The 15,945-nt window shown below is 43.5% G+C and overlaps 1 protein-coding gene across 3 annotated transcripts in view; it reads left to right on the top strand.

Moving 5' to 3' along the window:
* The window catches only part of ano10b (anoctamin 10b), a 48,665-nt gene extending 34,499 nt beyond the window's left edge, over positions 1 to 14,166 (top strand). For all 3 annotated transcript variants that reach the window (XM_059992656.1, XM_059992655.1, XM_059992657.1), the window contains 8 exons: positions 743 to 1,309; positions 2,114 to 2,169; positions 3,123 to 3,197; positions 4,000 to 4,173; positions 10,479 to 10,670; positions 12,033 to 12,170; positions 12,886 to 13,002; positions 13,991 to 14,166. In XM_059992656.1, coding sequence (XP_059848639.1) covers positions 743 to 1,309; positions 2,114 to 2,169; positions 3,123 to 3,197; positions 4,000 to 4,173; positions 10,479 to 10,670; positions 12,033 to 12,170; positions 12,886 to 13,002; positions 13,991 to 14,107 — 1,436 coding nt within the window. In that variant the 3' untranslated portion in view covers positions 14,108 to 14,166. The remainder of the gene's footprint in view (positions 1 to 742; positions 1,310 to 2,113; positions 2,170 to 3,122; positions 3,198 to 3,999; positions 4,174 to 10,478; positions 10,671 to 12,032; positions 12,171 to 12,885; positions 13,003 to 13,990) is intronic.
* The last annotated feature ends 1,779 nt before the right edge of the window (positions 14,167 to 15,945 follow it).

Genomic DNA, 15,945 nt, shown 5'->3' with positions numbered 1-15,945 from the left:
TAGTCTAGAGTTTACAGAGAATGGTGTGAAAAATGAAAAGGAACATCCAGTGAAAGGCAGTTCTATGGGTAAATCTGCCTTGTTAATGAGAGGGGTCATAGTTACACAGGGGCAACAGAGGAGAACCTAGGTGCAGGACACTGGCACGTCGACTCAGTTGGGGAGGCTGATGTAGACCTGAACACAGAGCAGGAAACCAGAGGGATCTTGACAAGGAGACAGGATTCACAGGGACTCTCTAGAAGCTAGAGCAGAACTTGGAACTAACAGTTCTAATTGGAACAGGGAATGAAATATCACACAAGAATTGACCAATGAACTGGCAACCTGTGATAGCGTTGTCCTTGTATTTATTTCCCAGTCTCTGATGAAAGCCAGGTGTACGATTATTGGGTAACTAGCAGCAATTGACCGAAATTGGGGCATGATCAGGGACAAAGAAGTGTTAAAGGAGAATGGCCAACCTGAGCCATGACAGTCAGAGGAGAATACTGGTTCAAGTTGACAGGAAGACGACAGTAACTCAAATAACCACGTTACAACAGTGGTGTGCAGGAGAACATTTTTGAATGCACAACAGGTCATGCCTTGAAGTGAATGGGCTACAGCAGCAGAAGACCACAAACATACATTCATTGGCCAATTTATTTGGTACAGAAGGTATGTAATAAAGTGGCCACTGTGTGTACACATGATTAACTTGAATCTTGTTTCATTATTCTGTGTACTTTTTTCCTTACAGATTCTATTTACAGATATTATGGTGGATCCATCGCCATGTACTTCAGTTTTCTGGAATTCTTCACCTGTTCACTTGCACCAATGGCCATCTTCGGTGCCATGATTGTTGCCCTCTCGACGGACACCATCGATAAATGCATCCTATTTTCGGTTTTCAATATAATCTGGTCAACTGTGATCATGGAGTTGTGGAAACGTCACAGCTTCGTCCTATCCTATACTTGGGGCACACTGCAGATGAACAGTCAATTTGAGGAGCCCCGTATGGGTTATGAAGGCCCAATGGGTATCAACCCCATCACCCTTCGCCAACAGCCATATTACCCTGCATGGAAGCGTAAAGTGAAAATTTGGCTTGTTTCGGTTCCAGTCCTATGTTTGTTTCTCGCCTTTTCTCTCTACACAATGATTATTTTCTTCCATATGGAAGCTTGGGTCAAGGCCTTTTACAGCGAAAGTGAAAACTGTTGGAGTTGTGTGCTGTACATCCCAGGCATTCTTCACACTTTCTGCATCATCGTCCTCAACGCTTGCTACAAAACAGTCGCTGAAATGCTCACGGAATGGGGTAAGGGTGTGCTGAGGGAGAATGCATTCAACTGGTACTACTAGAAGCCACACTGCCCACAACCCCTGCTTCTATAGCAAGCCTTTGGGCAAGCTATCAATGGCTTCAGGGTTATGTTGTTCCTACAGAGGGGCTACCTCACTTTATCTGGCAATATGACTGGGAAATGGAGCTCTGCAAAGTTCCAGGATGTGGCCGGTTTGTTTCCTGGGCCACCATACCTCCTTAAATATCCCTGAAATGTCGCTGATTTCCCTTGCCAACTACTGGCAGCACATCCTAATGCGCTGGTAGAATGACAGCAATGTACTTGGATGACACCACTCAGTGACAGTGCTCCCCACTCCCAGTCAGAAGGCTGTCTGCTCCCTACCTAAACAAATCAGCAGACTGCAGTGCAGGGGGAGTGTTGCTCCCCACTCCCAGTCAAGGCTGTCTGCTCCCTACCTAAACAAATCAGCAGACTGCAGTGCAGGGGGAGTGTTGCCCTGTCAAAAATGCCATCCTTCTCATCAAACAAGAGCCAAATCTCCACCTCAGGTGGAGCTAGAAGATCCATCTGTGCTATTTGATGGAATGCATTCCCAACCAACATCTCCTGCCATTTGGCTGGTATTTACTCATATGGCTGTGTTCCAAAACTTGGCTGTTGCAACTTTGGAACAATGAGTGTGCTGAGGGGGTGGGATTGATGGTGGTGACAGTGTGAAAGAAAAGCTGTGAAGATACATACAAAAAGGCTAACGAGGATGGAAGAATTAGAGGAAATTTTTTTGACGGAATATATTGCATTTCTTTTCCCAGAAAATCATCGACTAGAATCCTCTTTCCAAAACCATTTGACAGTTAAAGTGTTGGTGGTGAGTATACCTAAGCACACGCTACATGTCCAAATCTGTAGTGTTTTTAAGTGATGTGACCTCAGCTGTGAATGCCCTTCTTCAAAGGAGGCTGGTTCAAGATTCTGCCATAAAAACAAGCATGGGGCCTCCTGAAACTTTCCAACAAGGCCAATTCCCACCTTGACTGGGTGACAAACACAAGAGATTCTGCAAATGCTGGAAATCTTGACCAAGAAACACAAAATGCTGGAGGAACTTAACAAGTCAGGAGAGGAATAAGCAGTGGCTGTATCGGGTTGAAAACCTTCATCAAGATTAATCACGGCTAATTTTAGTAGAAGAATTCATAACATGCACTTATGAAAGATGAAAGGTCTCAGCCCAAAATGTCAACTGTTTATTCTTCTCTATAGATGCTACTAGAATTGCTGATCTCCTCTCAGGCTTTGTGTGTGTTAATTAGGTCACGTCCAGCTGTCTATCCACAAGGGACAATTATGGCTTGAGCTTCACACTGTCATTCAGTGCAATGGTGTATGATCAAAAGCTGCAGTAAATGGATAGACCGAGCAATCTGATGGTGCATGCTCCTGCTTCACGGTCAGTGCTACAGGTGGGTGGTGCTTGTAGCTATTCTGTGGCAGAAGAGCACCCAGTGCTTCGATGAGCCGTATTCAGCATACTTGAGCTGCTAATCAGCCATTGTGATCACAAATTGAAGCCTCATACCTATTTTGAGCCAATATAAAGCAAATTGTGTCACCCCGCTTCCTTGACTCTTTATTTTCATTTGACCCCTTAACATGCAGAAGGGGTGTCAGAGCATCTGATAATGGAATCAAATAAAGTTAGCTCCATTGGAAAAATTTCAAAGACAATATCAAAAAGGTTTCAAATATTCTGGGTAATTAGTGTTGCTATTAAAAATGTAAAATCCAAGGACCACTATTAATATTGTTCTACATTTTCAGTTTCGCTTTGTCAATTGCTTTTCCGCATTGTTCTACATCTCCTTCTACCTCCAGGACCTCAACCTCCTCAGAAAGGTAGGCATTTGCAAATAGTCTCCGGGTCCAGTGCACTATAATTGTGATGTAGTTGGAAAGTAACGGGGTTGACAGCCTGGCCAGAATGATTATCAACCAATTTGACCAGCACTTTTATTCAACCATCAGCTTCATAGTGTCATCCAACAGGAATATGCCAAATACGTTTTTCTTGATCAGATTCAGAGTGAAAAGCATGAAAACTGAAGCCTCAAAGCAAATCAAAATATTGAGATGACTAGCTTCCCCCCCACCACCATTAAATCAGGAGATTATCTTTCTGACAACCTGAAAGATATGTCCAAGGTACAATTGTTATCACTCCTGCATTGAATGCAAGATTGAAGATATAAAACACTTATTATCATTTATTATTTATAATGTAATTATTTTATAATGAATTAAAGGATAAGAACATTGCAAGCAAGCATTCCTACAGTATATCAGGCACATGTTCAATTTATTCATATACAGTAGATATGTTAGTGACAGAAAAACCTTTAGTTGTCAATTGATTGTAAAATGATAATTCGCGATTTCCTAAAGCTTGTTGAGGCCATGTAGGTAATTAAGCTGCCTGGAATATCCTTCTCACTCTTGATCTAAGTTTTGATCAAGACAAAACATTAGCAGTGGCTAATTTTGGCAGGAGAATTCCAGCTTTACACCCTCTTAACCCATTTATCAAAATTGCTCATGCCAGGTAGTTTGCGTGTGGGTAACCTTTAAATCTATCTTTAGTTTAGATGTTTTAACTTCCTGATCTACTTGTTTAATGAGGCTCTGCTTCCTTCCAACCTAGAAACTTGCATCGCTTCTCATTCTGACCCAGATCATTAATCAGTTCCAAGAGACACTGCTGCCCTATTTCTTCAAGACTCTTAGTGGGAAAGCAGCAGGTCTGAAGAGCTGCACTTTGAAAAATGCACCAGAAATTGACAAGATAAAATTACAAGGACAAAAGGCAACATTTCCTGTAAGTATTTTCATGAGAACACAGCTTGACGACAATGACCAGCTGGTACTATTGCCACCAAAACAACCACTGCAAAGATTAGAATGTACGTTCAAAACAATTCTGTTATCATTTGCAGAAATGAATTATCAACTATCTTTTGCACTACTATGGTGCGTAAACTTGAACATCTTTCCCTCACATAATAATAATTCAGAGAGTAATGTAATCATCAACTTAAAAGACTGCAAAGCCAGGAACCAATGTGAACATTATCTTTAGTATTAATGAGCATATTTGAATAATCTAACAAAAAATCCAGAAGTTTTATCATTTAACTTACAATTACATTCAGGAAATATAGGATTTAATTAGCAAAGAAGCATTGAATCACACAGTTTCAAAAACTTCAAATGGAGGTTGTTGCAAAGACTTTAAAACTCTGATTATACCCACACTTGGAACATTGTGTTCAATTCTGGTCGCCTCATTATAGGAAAAATATGGAGTCTTTAGCGAGGGTGCTGAGGGGATTTACCAAGGTGCTGCCTGGATTACAGAGCATGTCTTATGATGATAGGCTGAAAGAATTGGGTTTTTTCTCTTTGGAGTGAAGGAGGGTGAGAGGTAACCGGGTAGAGGTGTACAAGAGGGTAAGAGGCATAGATCAATTGGACTGCCAGAGACTTTTACCCAGAGTAGGAATGGCTAATCCAAGGGGCATAATTTTAAGGTGATTGGAGGGAAGTATAGGAATGATGTCAGAGGTACACAGAGTGCTGGGTGCTTTGAACATAATGGTGGTAGAGATGCTTACATGAGAGATATGTAAGAAACTCTTGGATTGGCACATGGATGATAGAAAAGTGGAGGGCTATGTGGAAGGAAACGTTTATATTCATCTTAGAGAAAGATAAAAGGTCCTGAAGGGTCTATATCTTGCTGAAATTCTGTTCTGTGCTGTGCTGTGTTTTGTTCTGTGCTTTAAAATATTGAAGTAAAGGAGACTTAAAAAACTGCTTTTTATTCCAAACGATACTTGTTTGGTGTTCTCGGTTGTCATTATCCCTTCATAACCATTTAGTTCCTCCTTAAAACAGGGTCGAGCAAATGTGCTTTCAAAGAGTTTTCTATTGATTGCTCCTCCACACTTCACGATTTTTTTTCTCGGCTCCAATGTTATCTTAAATCTAATGACACATGTTCCTTCTACTTGTGTCCTGGCCTAGAGTAGGCAAAATTCTTCAAATGAGTTGGAAAGAAATTTCATTCTACCTAGTCTCCAAAATGGGAGAACAGAACTGCCCTTGAAGTCAGACTTTCCCACAGAGCCAGAGATGGCAATGAATGCAGCTTTCCATGGAGATGTGATGCACTGAACTCAAACGCTAGAAATGGCACTGAATTCAGTTCCCTTGCAGACAGTTCTGATCTTTTGGACTCTCCCAGAAGACTGGTTACACTAGCACAGAATGCTGATTTCTCCAGTGTTGCTTTAGACAACTGCATAGTGTTTGGGATGAAGATTCAGACATGCTGATTTTCTACTCTCCATTAGATTTGCCAGAACACAATCACAAATACTCTGATTGTGTGTTCATGGTCATTTACCCATCCACTTCAAGGTCCAACGTGTTGTACATTCATAGATGCTCTTCTGCACACTGTGAATTATTTGAGTTACTGTTGTCTTCCTGTCAGCTTGAACCTGTCTAGCCATTTTCCTCTGACCTCTTCCATTAGCCAGGCATCGTCACCCACAGAACGGCAGCTCAGTGGATTTTTTTTTCACTGTAAACTCTAGAGCTTGTTGTGTGTGAAAATCTCAGGAGAAGAGCAGTTTCTGAGATACTCAAACCACCCCATCTGACACCAGCAATCATTCCACAGTCAAGGTCGCATATAACACATTTCTTCCCCATTCTGATGTTTGGTCTGAACATCAGCTGAAGATCTTGACCATGTCTACGTGCTTTCATGCATTGAGTTGCCGCTACTGGATTGGCTGATTATATATTTGCATTAACAAGCATGTGTACAGATGTACCTAATAAGTTGGCCATTGGGTGTATATCCTTTTCACCCTTCTTTATTGGGTCTTTCAGTATATTACACTCAGTAAATATTTTAAGTATAATTAAAGAAGGATGGAAATACACACACCTTAAATTTGAATAATGGTTGTGGGTCATCGACTGGCCCTGATGACAGAAATTGCTTCCCTCCTGTGTTGTGCAGTCCTTTGTCAATAGTATCCAAGTAAAATGAGCACAACTATTAATTTAAGATTCTGTTATTGCTTCTGATATAAAATACCCTTCTTTCATTCTGCTCACTAATTTCCCTCACTAGTTTTCTTTCTGCTTATCTGGATGTGTCTTTCCTCTCAGCTGAGGCAATCTGACCCCTGCGTGGAGTTTGCATGTTCACCCTGCGGCCACGCGGGTTTCCGAGGCTGTTTGGGCTCCCCCCCCCCCCCCCCCACATCTGAAAAATATGTGGGTCAGTAGGTTAATTGCCCCTGGAGTAGGAGGGTAGCAAGTCTGAGGGGAGTTGATGGGAAAGTGGGGAGAAGAGCATGGGGTTACTGCAAATAAATGTTAGATAGTCAGTGTGCTGTCAATGGGCTGAGGGGTCTACCCCTGAGTTCTAGGACTGCAAACTTTCTCCACATGAGGGCAACAAAGATTCACAGGAATGTGAAATGACCTTATCTGATGCTGATTGCCTTTGGTTTTCAGTTTCATTTTGGTCATCATCTGCCACTATATTTTTAAGCCATTACCATCAATCCCCCTGGCAATTCTTGCGGCGAGGGGGATATTTTCTAGGATGGAAGCTGCAATGTTACTGAGCACACCCACAGCAGAGCACTGGAAGCCACGACTGGGACTGGAAACACTAGAGACGAGGCCTGGAGCGTATCAGCACTGAGGAAAGTGGGGTGGATGTACACAGGCAATCTTCTGAGAATAGTAAACTAATTGGTATTGGTACGACTTAGAACAACGGTGAGTTGGTTCCAAAAATCCAGTCCCATTACCAACATAAACATGGAAGCTTATGAAGAGTGAATACTAATAAGCAGTGTTAGGGTCCCAGTACTCCTTAGTGATGGAGAAGGAGTGGTTTGAAGATCAGGGATTTGCATAGGCTGGCAGTAATGCGGTTCCTATATCAGACAGAATTCTGCTCATTCAGATAGCAGAACAGGTCTGAAATACCACTTATCAGAGTGGATAGCCAGGCATTTTTTCCCAGGGCAAAAACAGCAAATGGGAGGGGGTATAATTTTAAGGTGATTGGAGGACATTGGGGGGAGTGTCTGAGGTCGGTTTTTTTAAGAGTGGCAGGCCTGTAAATGTACTGCCAGGAGTGGTGGGGAAGGCAGCTACATCAGTGACATTTAATAACACTTAAATAGGCACCTAGAAGATCGAGAAATGGAGGGCTATCTAGGAGGGGAGGGTTAGGTTGATCTTAGAGTGAGAACATTAAGAGATAGGTGCTAAATAAGCCACCCCACCTCCCCTGGTGATACAGTGCACATCCTTGGATGTTAAGCTCCCAGCTATGACCTTCTTTCAGCCACGATTCAGTGATGGCCATAGTTTCATACTGGATAGTTTCTATCTGCTCTATGAGATCATCTACCTCATTCCTTAAACCGGGCATTCAAATATAACGCCTTCAGTCCTGTATTTGTCACCCTTTTTGATTCCCCCCCCCCCAAGTTTCACATCAACTCACCCTGCTGACTACAATTTTTCCTTATCATCTGCCTGTCCTTCCTCACACTCTGTCCTGTATACCAACTGCCCCATCCTTAGCCCTATCACTCCAGTTCGCATCACCCTGCCAAGATAGTTTAAACCCTCCCCGATAGCTCCAGAAAATCTGCCTGGAAGGATATTTGTTCTACTCAGGTTCAGGTGTAACCCGTCCTTTTCGTGCAGGTCACACATTCCCCAGAAGCGATCTGAAGCACTGCCTCCTGCACCTCCTCCTCAGCTACTCATCCTGTTCCTGCCCTGACCAGCACACGGTACTGGGAGTAATCCAGGGATTATTACCTCGGATCTCTTGATCTTCAGCCTCTTCCCCAACTCCCTATACTCACTGTGCAGGACCTCTTCCTCCGTTTTGCCTCTGTCTCTGTTACAACATGCACCATACTCTCCCTCTTGTGGGCCAAATGGCCTGTGATGCAATAACACTCTATGTTCTGTTGAAACAAATCCCTTCCGTTTCCAATGTTCCTGCGCTTCAATTTCATGTACATTCATGGGATTAACTATGAGTTGTTTGAACACCCCTATCATGTTTGCCTCTACTCCCACCCCGGGTAGTGAATTTGAGGCACCCACCACCGTGTGTGTAAAAACAAACAAACTTGCCCCATGTGTCCCACTTTAAATGCATGCTTTCTGGTATTAGGTATTTCAGTCCTAATTTAACGGCAGCAGTAAGTTGCTCTTACGTGATTGAGAGAATCTGGGTGGAGTTAATGAGAAGATGGGAGGAATACAAAGGGATCAGTATCATTGGACGCTTGATGGTGGCCTTGGGCTTAGGAGGCTGAGGGCCTGTTTCAGTTCTGTACGACTCTAAAGAAGTTATAATTAGGATTAAAGAGGAAAACGTGAACTGTTTAGGAGCTACAGGAATAAAATAGTTCAAGTCCCCAAACTAACACAAAATGCTGGAGGAACTCAGCAGGCCAGGCAACATCTGTGGAAACGAGTAAACAGTTGATGTTTCAGGCTGAGACCCTTCATCAGGACCCCTGGTTAATCCTGATGAGTCCTGATGAAGGGTCTCGGCCTGAAATGTTCTCTTTTTCATAGATGCTGCCTGGCCTGCTGGGTCCCTTCAGCATTTTGTGTGTGGTTGCTTAGCTTTCCAGCATCTGCAGATTTTCTCTTGTTTGCAAGTCCCAGAAGTGCCTACCAGTCAAACCTAGTGGGATGGTTTCAGAGTTTAGTCAGCGCTCTACCTCCAACTCATGGAAATGAGTTACTCCATCTCTCAGGAACAGGAAAAGCCAAACTTTCTTTGAAACATCAATCTTTTTGTGGTGAACTACATATACCTGTCTGGACACGCCCCCTGCTGACTGCTCCTGTGGCTCCTCCCACTGGCCCCAGTATAAAGGCGATTGGAGACACAGCCCTGGCCTCAGTCTCCAGGATGTAGTATGGTGGTCAATTGCTGCTTGTTCTTTCTTCCAGTCAATAAAAGCCGATATCTCGCCTTACGTCTCAGAGTGAGTTATTGATGGTGCATCAGACTGGAAGAAGGAACAAGCAGTGGTTGACCACCATACTACATCCTGGAGCCTGAGAGGCCGGGCTCAGGCCTCAATTGCCTTTATACAGGGGTCTGTGGGAGGAGCCACAGGAGCAGTCAGCAGGGGGCGTGTCCAGACAGGTATATGTAGTTCACCACATTTTTATTTATGCAACAGTCCTTCGGTGGGGACTGCTGTGCTCTCCGATGCTCTGATTAGTCTTGACAAGGCCCGTTGCAGGTGCTGTCGGTGCGGAAGTCATCATGGTGCCAATGCCTGTGGCAGGAGGGCGTCCCCGAGCAGGATTACTTCAACAGCTCCGTGAGCACCGACTGGGGCAGTTTGGTCTCCACCATGTGTAACGCAATACTTAATTTGATTAAGTCTAAGGTTGCCAGCATCACTGTACGAAATAATTTCAAAGGGCAAAGAGGAACCAAAGCTCTTTCTTCACACGAGCCACGAGCAGTCAGAATTCACTGAACTGCTCAGGATCTTCCAATTTCTATAGAACAACCCACTGAGTACTAATATAATGTACCATGGTGATGTGGGCAGGTGGTGGTGTTTGTGAGGAGGGTGGAGGGAATTAGCTTTGAATTTCCAACCTTCCAGTACTACAGTTTTACATCTTGACAGTCACCACTGACCAGGACTCAGTTACGATATGGTGGCAATTAGAGCAGGTCGGAGGCTAAGCATCCTGCAGCGAGTGACTTCCATCTTTAAATCCCATGCTTTTCCCAACAGGAAGCTATGCCAGGAGCGTAACAAAATCACTCTTAAGTGTCCCCCTTAGACATTTAATCCTTTCACTGCAGGTGCACATGGCCTACAATGCGAACCATCTACAAAATGCTCCACAGTTCTGACAGCACCTCCCAGACTGCTCTGCAGTTAAGAAAAAAGGGAAGAAAGATCAGGAAAACACCACCACCTCCAGTTCCCGGCAATAAATGTGTAAGCAAAGTCCTAAAAACAGAATAAAGAAATTTGAGCTTTTTTTCCATGTTAATCTCTCTCTCTGTTTGTCCAGGGAATGTTTGATGAGTACATGGAACTTTTTGTTCAGTTCGGGTATGTCAGCCTCTTCTCTTGCATTTACCCGTTGTCAGCAATACTCATCGTTTTGAACAACATCATGGAAATCCGCACCGACGCCCTGAAGCTGTGCCATCTTTTCCGAAAGCCTTTCATCTCACCAGCAGCAAATATTGGAGCCTGGCAGGTGAGGATGGAGAATTGCTGTGGGCTCAGTGCTTGACATAATCTCCCCAATGCAAATCGAAAGCCGAGTTGATGCAAATAAAAACCTGAAAGGACCCGCACTATGCCAGGTCTACATGGAAACTCAAAATGGCTGGAATGTGATGCAGAAATTCCTGTTCCTCCATTTTTTTTTACCAGCATTGGGATGAACTTGCCCTTGATGGAGGTTGCCTTATGTGGGGATTGAGAGTTGTTGTACATTCCAAGCTGAGAACTATATGTTGGCCATCTAGATATGTTCAAAATGAAAGGCTTGGCTCGAAGCTTTGTCTGGTGGCCTGGGATAGGTCAGCAGATCGAGCAGCACACCGTGTGCTGTTCAGGATGCTAACACTTCCTGAAGGAAGGTATCCAGAACTGTCAGAACGACTTCCTGCAGTCCCAGAGTCAACTCCTACAACCTTCACGGAGGGGGCCCCAGAACCTGAGATTGTCTGACAGCCACAAGCAGACTGATCCTTTCCCCTTGTCAGGAAAGACTAAGAGTAAGAAATCCTCCAGAGTAATTAGTAAGTTAGGCCTGAATGAAGCAAATCAGAATATTTTGGAATTAAACCAGGAGGAATTAGTTGGTCTCACACTGTCTTTCATCTTCCTGTGGCTGATTTGTTTGATAATTATGAACACTACTTTAACCCAATTTAAATGCATCCTGTTGAAAGTGTGGAGTACAGCCTCAATGTAATAATTCATAGATTCACATGTTGTTGCAATTACTTAGAGCAAAATTATTCCCATTCTAAAAAGTTGTCTTTTTTTCTTGATGCTCCTTGATAGCAGGAATGTCATAAGAATGTTCAATTAAAAAGCGGGCAGCCGGGGAAATGATCTGAAATCTGTTCTCTTTATCTCTTCCTCTCTATCTCTCTCTCACCCTTTCTCTCTTTCGCCTCCTCCTTCTCCCTCCTTCCCCTTTTCTTTCTCTATAGATCTGTCTATTTATTTATTTAGAGATTCAGCATAGTAACAAGTCCATTCTGCAGTTTTTAGCTCAAACATCATGCCATGCTTCAACAAGCAGGTAGTCATCTCGGGTTTGTTTAAACCTTCCTCATCACCGCTGTTGTATTTTGTAACTCCAAAACAAAGAAAATGAATCGAAGAAAAACACAGGGAGACAAGGAGAATGAGCACATTTCTTCACTTTAGCGCAGTGACACGGTGCTGCGATGATACGCGCCATTCACGTATAACCTATAATGATTATGTAAACAACAAGAATGCTTAATCAAACAATATATTTACAATACTACTCAAATATTGCTGAAAAATTAAATACGCAACACTGTAAATCTCTGATCATATTTTTTTTATTTCACAGATTGCATTTGAGACTTTAGGATTTGTGTCAGTCATCACCAACTGTTTGTTAATTAGTATTTCCCCTCAAGTGAGAGAGTATGGCACAGAAAATAATGTAACCTCCAATAGCGTGTTAATCTGGGCCATTGGAGTGGAGGTAAGTGAATGCCCATTTGGCTCACTCTTCTACATTACGATACACACATGCACAAGACCACTTCAGCTGGAACATAGGATGGGTATGCATCTATGACATTTAAGAATGGGAACGTTGACACTTATTGGTACAGCTCTTATATAATTTGGAATTTGGGTTTACGATATTTTTCTTTATTTTGTTGCCTAAGTGCATATAATTTATGCTAATTCTATGTTAACTTATGCTTGTCACGTTTGTAATATACTGTGCTGCTGCTGTGTAAAATTAGCTTTAATGGTATTTATACCTTATTTGTACCATGGCCATGACAATAATCTTAAACTTGAATTAAAAGGGCTTATGCTGTTCTTATCTGACAAACTGGGCAACACAGTAGTGCATCTAGTAGAATTATGATCCAGATTCAATCCTGACTTCAGATGCTGTCTGTGTGGAGTTCACGTGTCCTCCCTGCCACAGTATGGGTTTCTTCTCCCATCTCAAAGGCGTGTAGATTGGCTGGTTATCTGGCCACTCCAAAATGCTCCTGATGTGTAGGGGAGAGATTTGTGTATGCAAACAGCTCAGTGTGGTTAGAATGAATCATGGACCTTGGAAATGCTTTGGCTCTTAAAAAAACTCACAAAAATGATTGTGTACCTTGTGTTCAATGACTGGTCTCATGACATCGAGCCAGCTCTACTGCTTACTTTGTTTTATTTCTGTCTTTCAGCATGTCCTGCTGGTTATAAAGGTAATTTTAGCCATTGCTATTCCCGACGTCCCACAGTGGGTGAAGCTGAGGATGGACAGAGTTGAGTATCGCTCTCTTCAGGCCCTAAAAAACAAGGTAAGGCACTGGTTAGCTATAAAGCAGAGAGAGGGGGCCAGCCCTTCAGAAACACTTCCCACTAACACAATGGAGAGAAATGTGGCCAACGGTGCCATGCAGATAAGAGAAGCTTTGGGCTGACTTCAGAGTAAAGTGTTGACGGTGTCAGATGGAGCGAGGTGGGAAGAAGATCATTTGAAATAGATCAGAATGGCCTTTATTGGTGCACAATGAATGACAGAGTCCCTTTGCTGGGAGGTTTGGTGGTCTGCCGTTAATATCTGCTTACTGATACAACAAAGTGAGTAGCATTTCGGCCTTGCCAGCTGAATGTACATGTGGCAGGATGTACTGTCTGCAGCTTTGAGCGTCGTTGCCTACAATCTTCTTCGTAGTCTTTTTTCTCAGCCACAATCATGTGTTGGCTCTGCACTCGCCCAATTCCCATTACCAAACCTGCCCTAAATTGACTCACTTTGCTACCAGCAGCCTTGTTTTCAGTTGCCAAGGCCCTAGCTCAGAATTTCTCCACATTCCTCAGTCCCTATCCTCTTTGAAGAGGCAAAGTGATTGGCCACCTCTCTTTTTTGGTATTTGAACCAAAAACCATTCATTTTGGTTCAGCAACTTGGGGCATTTTGCTACCTCCTATAAATGCTAGTTATGCTTATAGTTTTAAGGACCTCTGTTACTTCAACCTCTGCCCTGAAGATGCTGGAAATCACGAGGAACACAAACAAAATGCCAGAGGAATTCAGCAGGTTTTGGAGAGGAATAAAGAGCAGAGGTTTTGGGCAAAGACCCTTCATCAGGATCAGAATTTGATAATGAATTGACTTTGACCCAGTCTATTCACCATTTCCTGTAAGCGTAACCTCAAGAATGTTATTGGTTTGAGGTGCATAATTAAAGGAGACTGAGATACTAGTATTAGTTTCAAATGTGCATTCGTTTGTGCAGTTCTCACTCAGAATTTAAGCAGGATTTTTTTTTCTTCTTGCTTCAGTTGTTTGAAGAAGATAAAGGTCCTGGCAGAGAAACAGAGAAGATTGATGGAATCACTGGACCCGATTCTGCTGATGGCTCTCTGCAGGCCAGCAATACACAGCTGAACTTGCTGTGAATACCATGTTATTGCACGATGAGGCACACACCAGATTAAACACAAAGGTTCCTTCTCAATAACAAGCTCGACTCCTTCACTGTTTAGTTTCATTTGCTGGATCTGGTCCTCCTACATGTATGATAAGGTGGCTTTCTAGTTTCATAATTCCTCAAAATATGCAAAAATACATTTCTAAAACGCAGTTGATTTTAAACCACATCCCCACAACAGAACTACAGCTTCTGATAGTGTTTCCTGCTTTGCATTTTTATTTGGAGACAAAGAACAGTAACAGGTTCTTCCGGCCTAACGAGGGCTTGTCACCCAGTTACAACCATGTAACCGATCAACCTGCTGCTAATCCGTATGCTTTTGGAACATGGGAGGAAACCCATGCGGAAACAGGAGACCATACAGAGAGTGGCGGCAACTGAACTTGTGTCGCTGGCGCTGTAATAGCGTAATGTCACCATGCCGCCCTACGATTTTGATGGGGTCAGGAAACTGTAAATCATCCCGGCCACTGACAACACACAACAAGAGTCTCACAAAGAAGCAAGGGCAGTATCGTAGCCTGATCACACGAGAAGGTCCCAGTTCAAATGATGGCTTAGTGTGACATCCTCATTGCTCTTGAAGCTCCAGCCTTACAGCTGTCCTGCTCAAGGTGCCCCTTTTCTTTCCTACATGCTTCATCCCACAGCCATGGGGCTGTAACTTTAAAACAATGGGTCCAGGACAAGACAGCTTTCCAGACACCCAAGTGCTCAGCTCAACAATTTTGGAATGATGTGTGACCTTCTCGGCCAGAGATGCCGCTGCCTTACACTCACCCGATGATATCTCACGATCGGTTGTGCTCCTTGCCCTCCAGGAGATTGAAGTGAGGTATTGGAGGGTAAGAGCTTCTCACTCAGAATACTGGTGGGAAGGATCTTGCTCACAAGAGACTCTGTCGATGCTGGAAATCCAGAGTAACACACACAAAATGCTGGAGGAACCTGGCAGGTCAGGCAGCATCTGTGGAAAGGAATGAACAGTTGACATTTTGGGCTGAAACTCTTCAACAAGTTTTGCTTTGTTTCTTCCTTTCCATAGATGCTGCCTGACCTGCCGAGTTCCTGCAACATTTACTAGCTGAAAGAGTGTTGGGGTCAGAACCTTCACCAGACTGAGGGGGGTGGATGAGGATGAGTACTTGTACATAATAATTGTGCAGAGCCAAGGCTCCAGCCGGGAAGAAGGGTCAGCCTAAATCTTTTCCCAGCATGAGCATAGTGGGCTGAATGAGCTCCTCCTGATCCGTGAACCTCACCAACTCTAGTGATACTCTTTACTCTGTGGTACATAACCATCCTTCAGCAATGAAACAACCAATATTCTGTCAATATTGCTGGCCGTCACTAGCATCAATTGTACATCCTGATTTTTAAGCAGGAGTATAGCAATTTACATTTGTTCCCAGGTGTCTCACAGGAACTCTGAACCCTGACATTTTAGCGAGATTTATGGAATTCTCCCAAATTACACCAATAAAAATGAGCTGTGCAAGAGTCCTCACCAACGAGACTCTCCACCTCTCTAGTCAGTAATGGTGTTCTCTTCTAGTTGCTGGCCAATTTTCATCTCGCCAGACTCAGGGTTACCCCTGGCTGCTGCTACATGTTTAAGGAGAGAGGGTCTTCCTTTCCCTCTTGCTTGGAGAGGGTGGCACAGGGATCTGCTGGAATTTCATCCTTTCCCGAAGGGCAGGAGTTCACGATCTGTTCTCCTGTGGTAACACTTGTGACTGATACCTCCCTGCCAGGACTGCCGGATGAACTCAGCAGGTCAGGCAGCATCTATGGAGGGGAAGG

This window comes from Hypanus sabinus, chromosome 17 (genome assembly GCF_030144855.1).
Source record: "Hypanus sabinus isolate sHypSab1 chromosome 17, sHypSab1.hap1, whole genome shotgun sequence".
Taxonomy (NCBI): Eukaryota; Metazoa; Chordata; class Chondrichthyes; order Myliobatiformes; family Dasyatidae; genus Hypanus; species Hypanus sabinus.
Note: the sequence above shows the minus strand (reverse complement) of the source record. Positions and strands in the feature narration are given on the sequence as shown.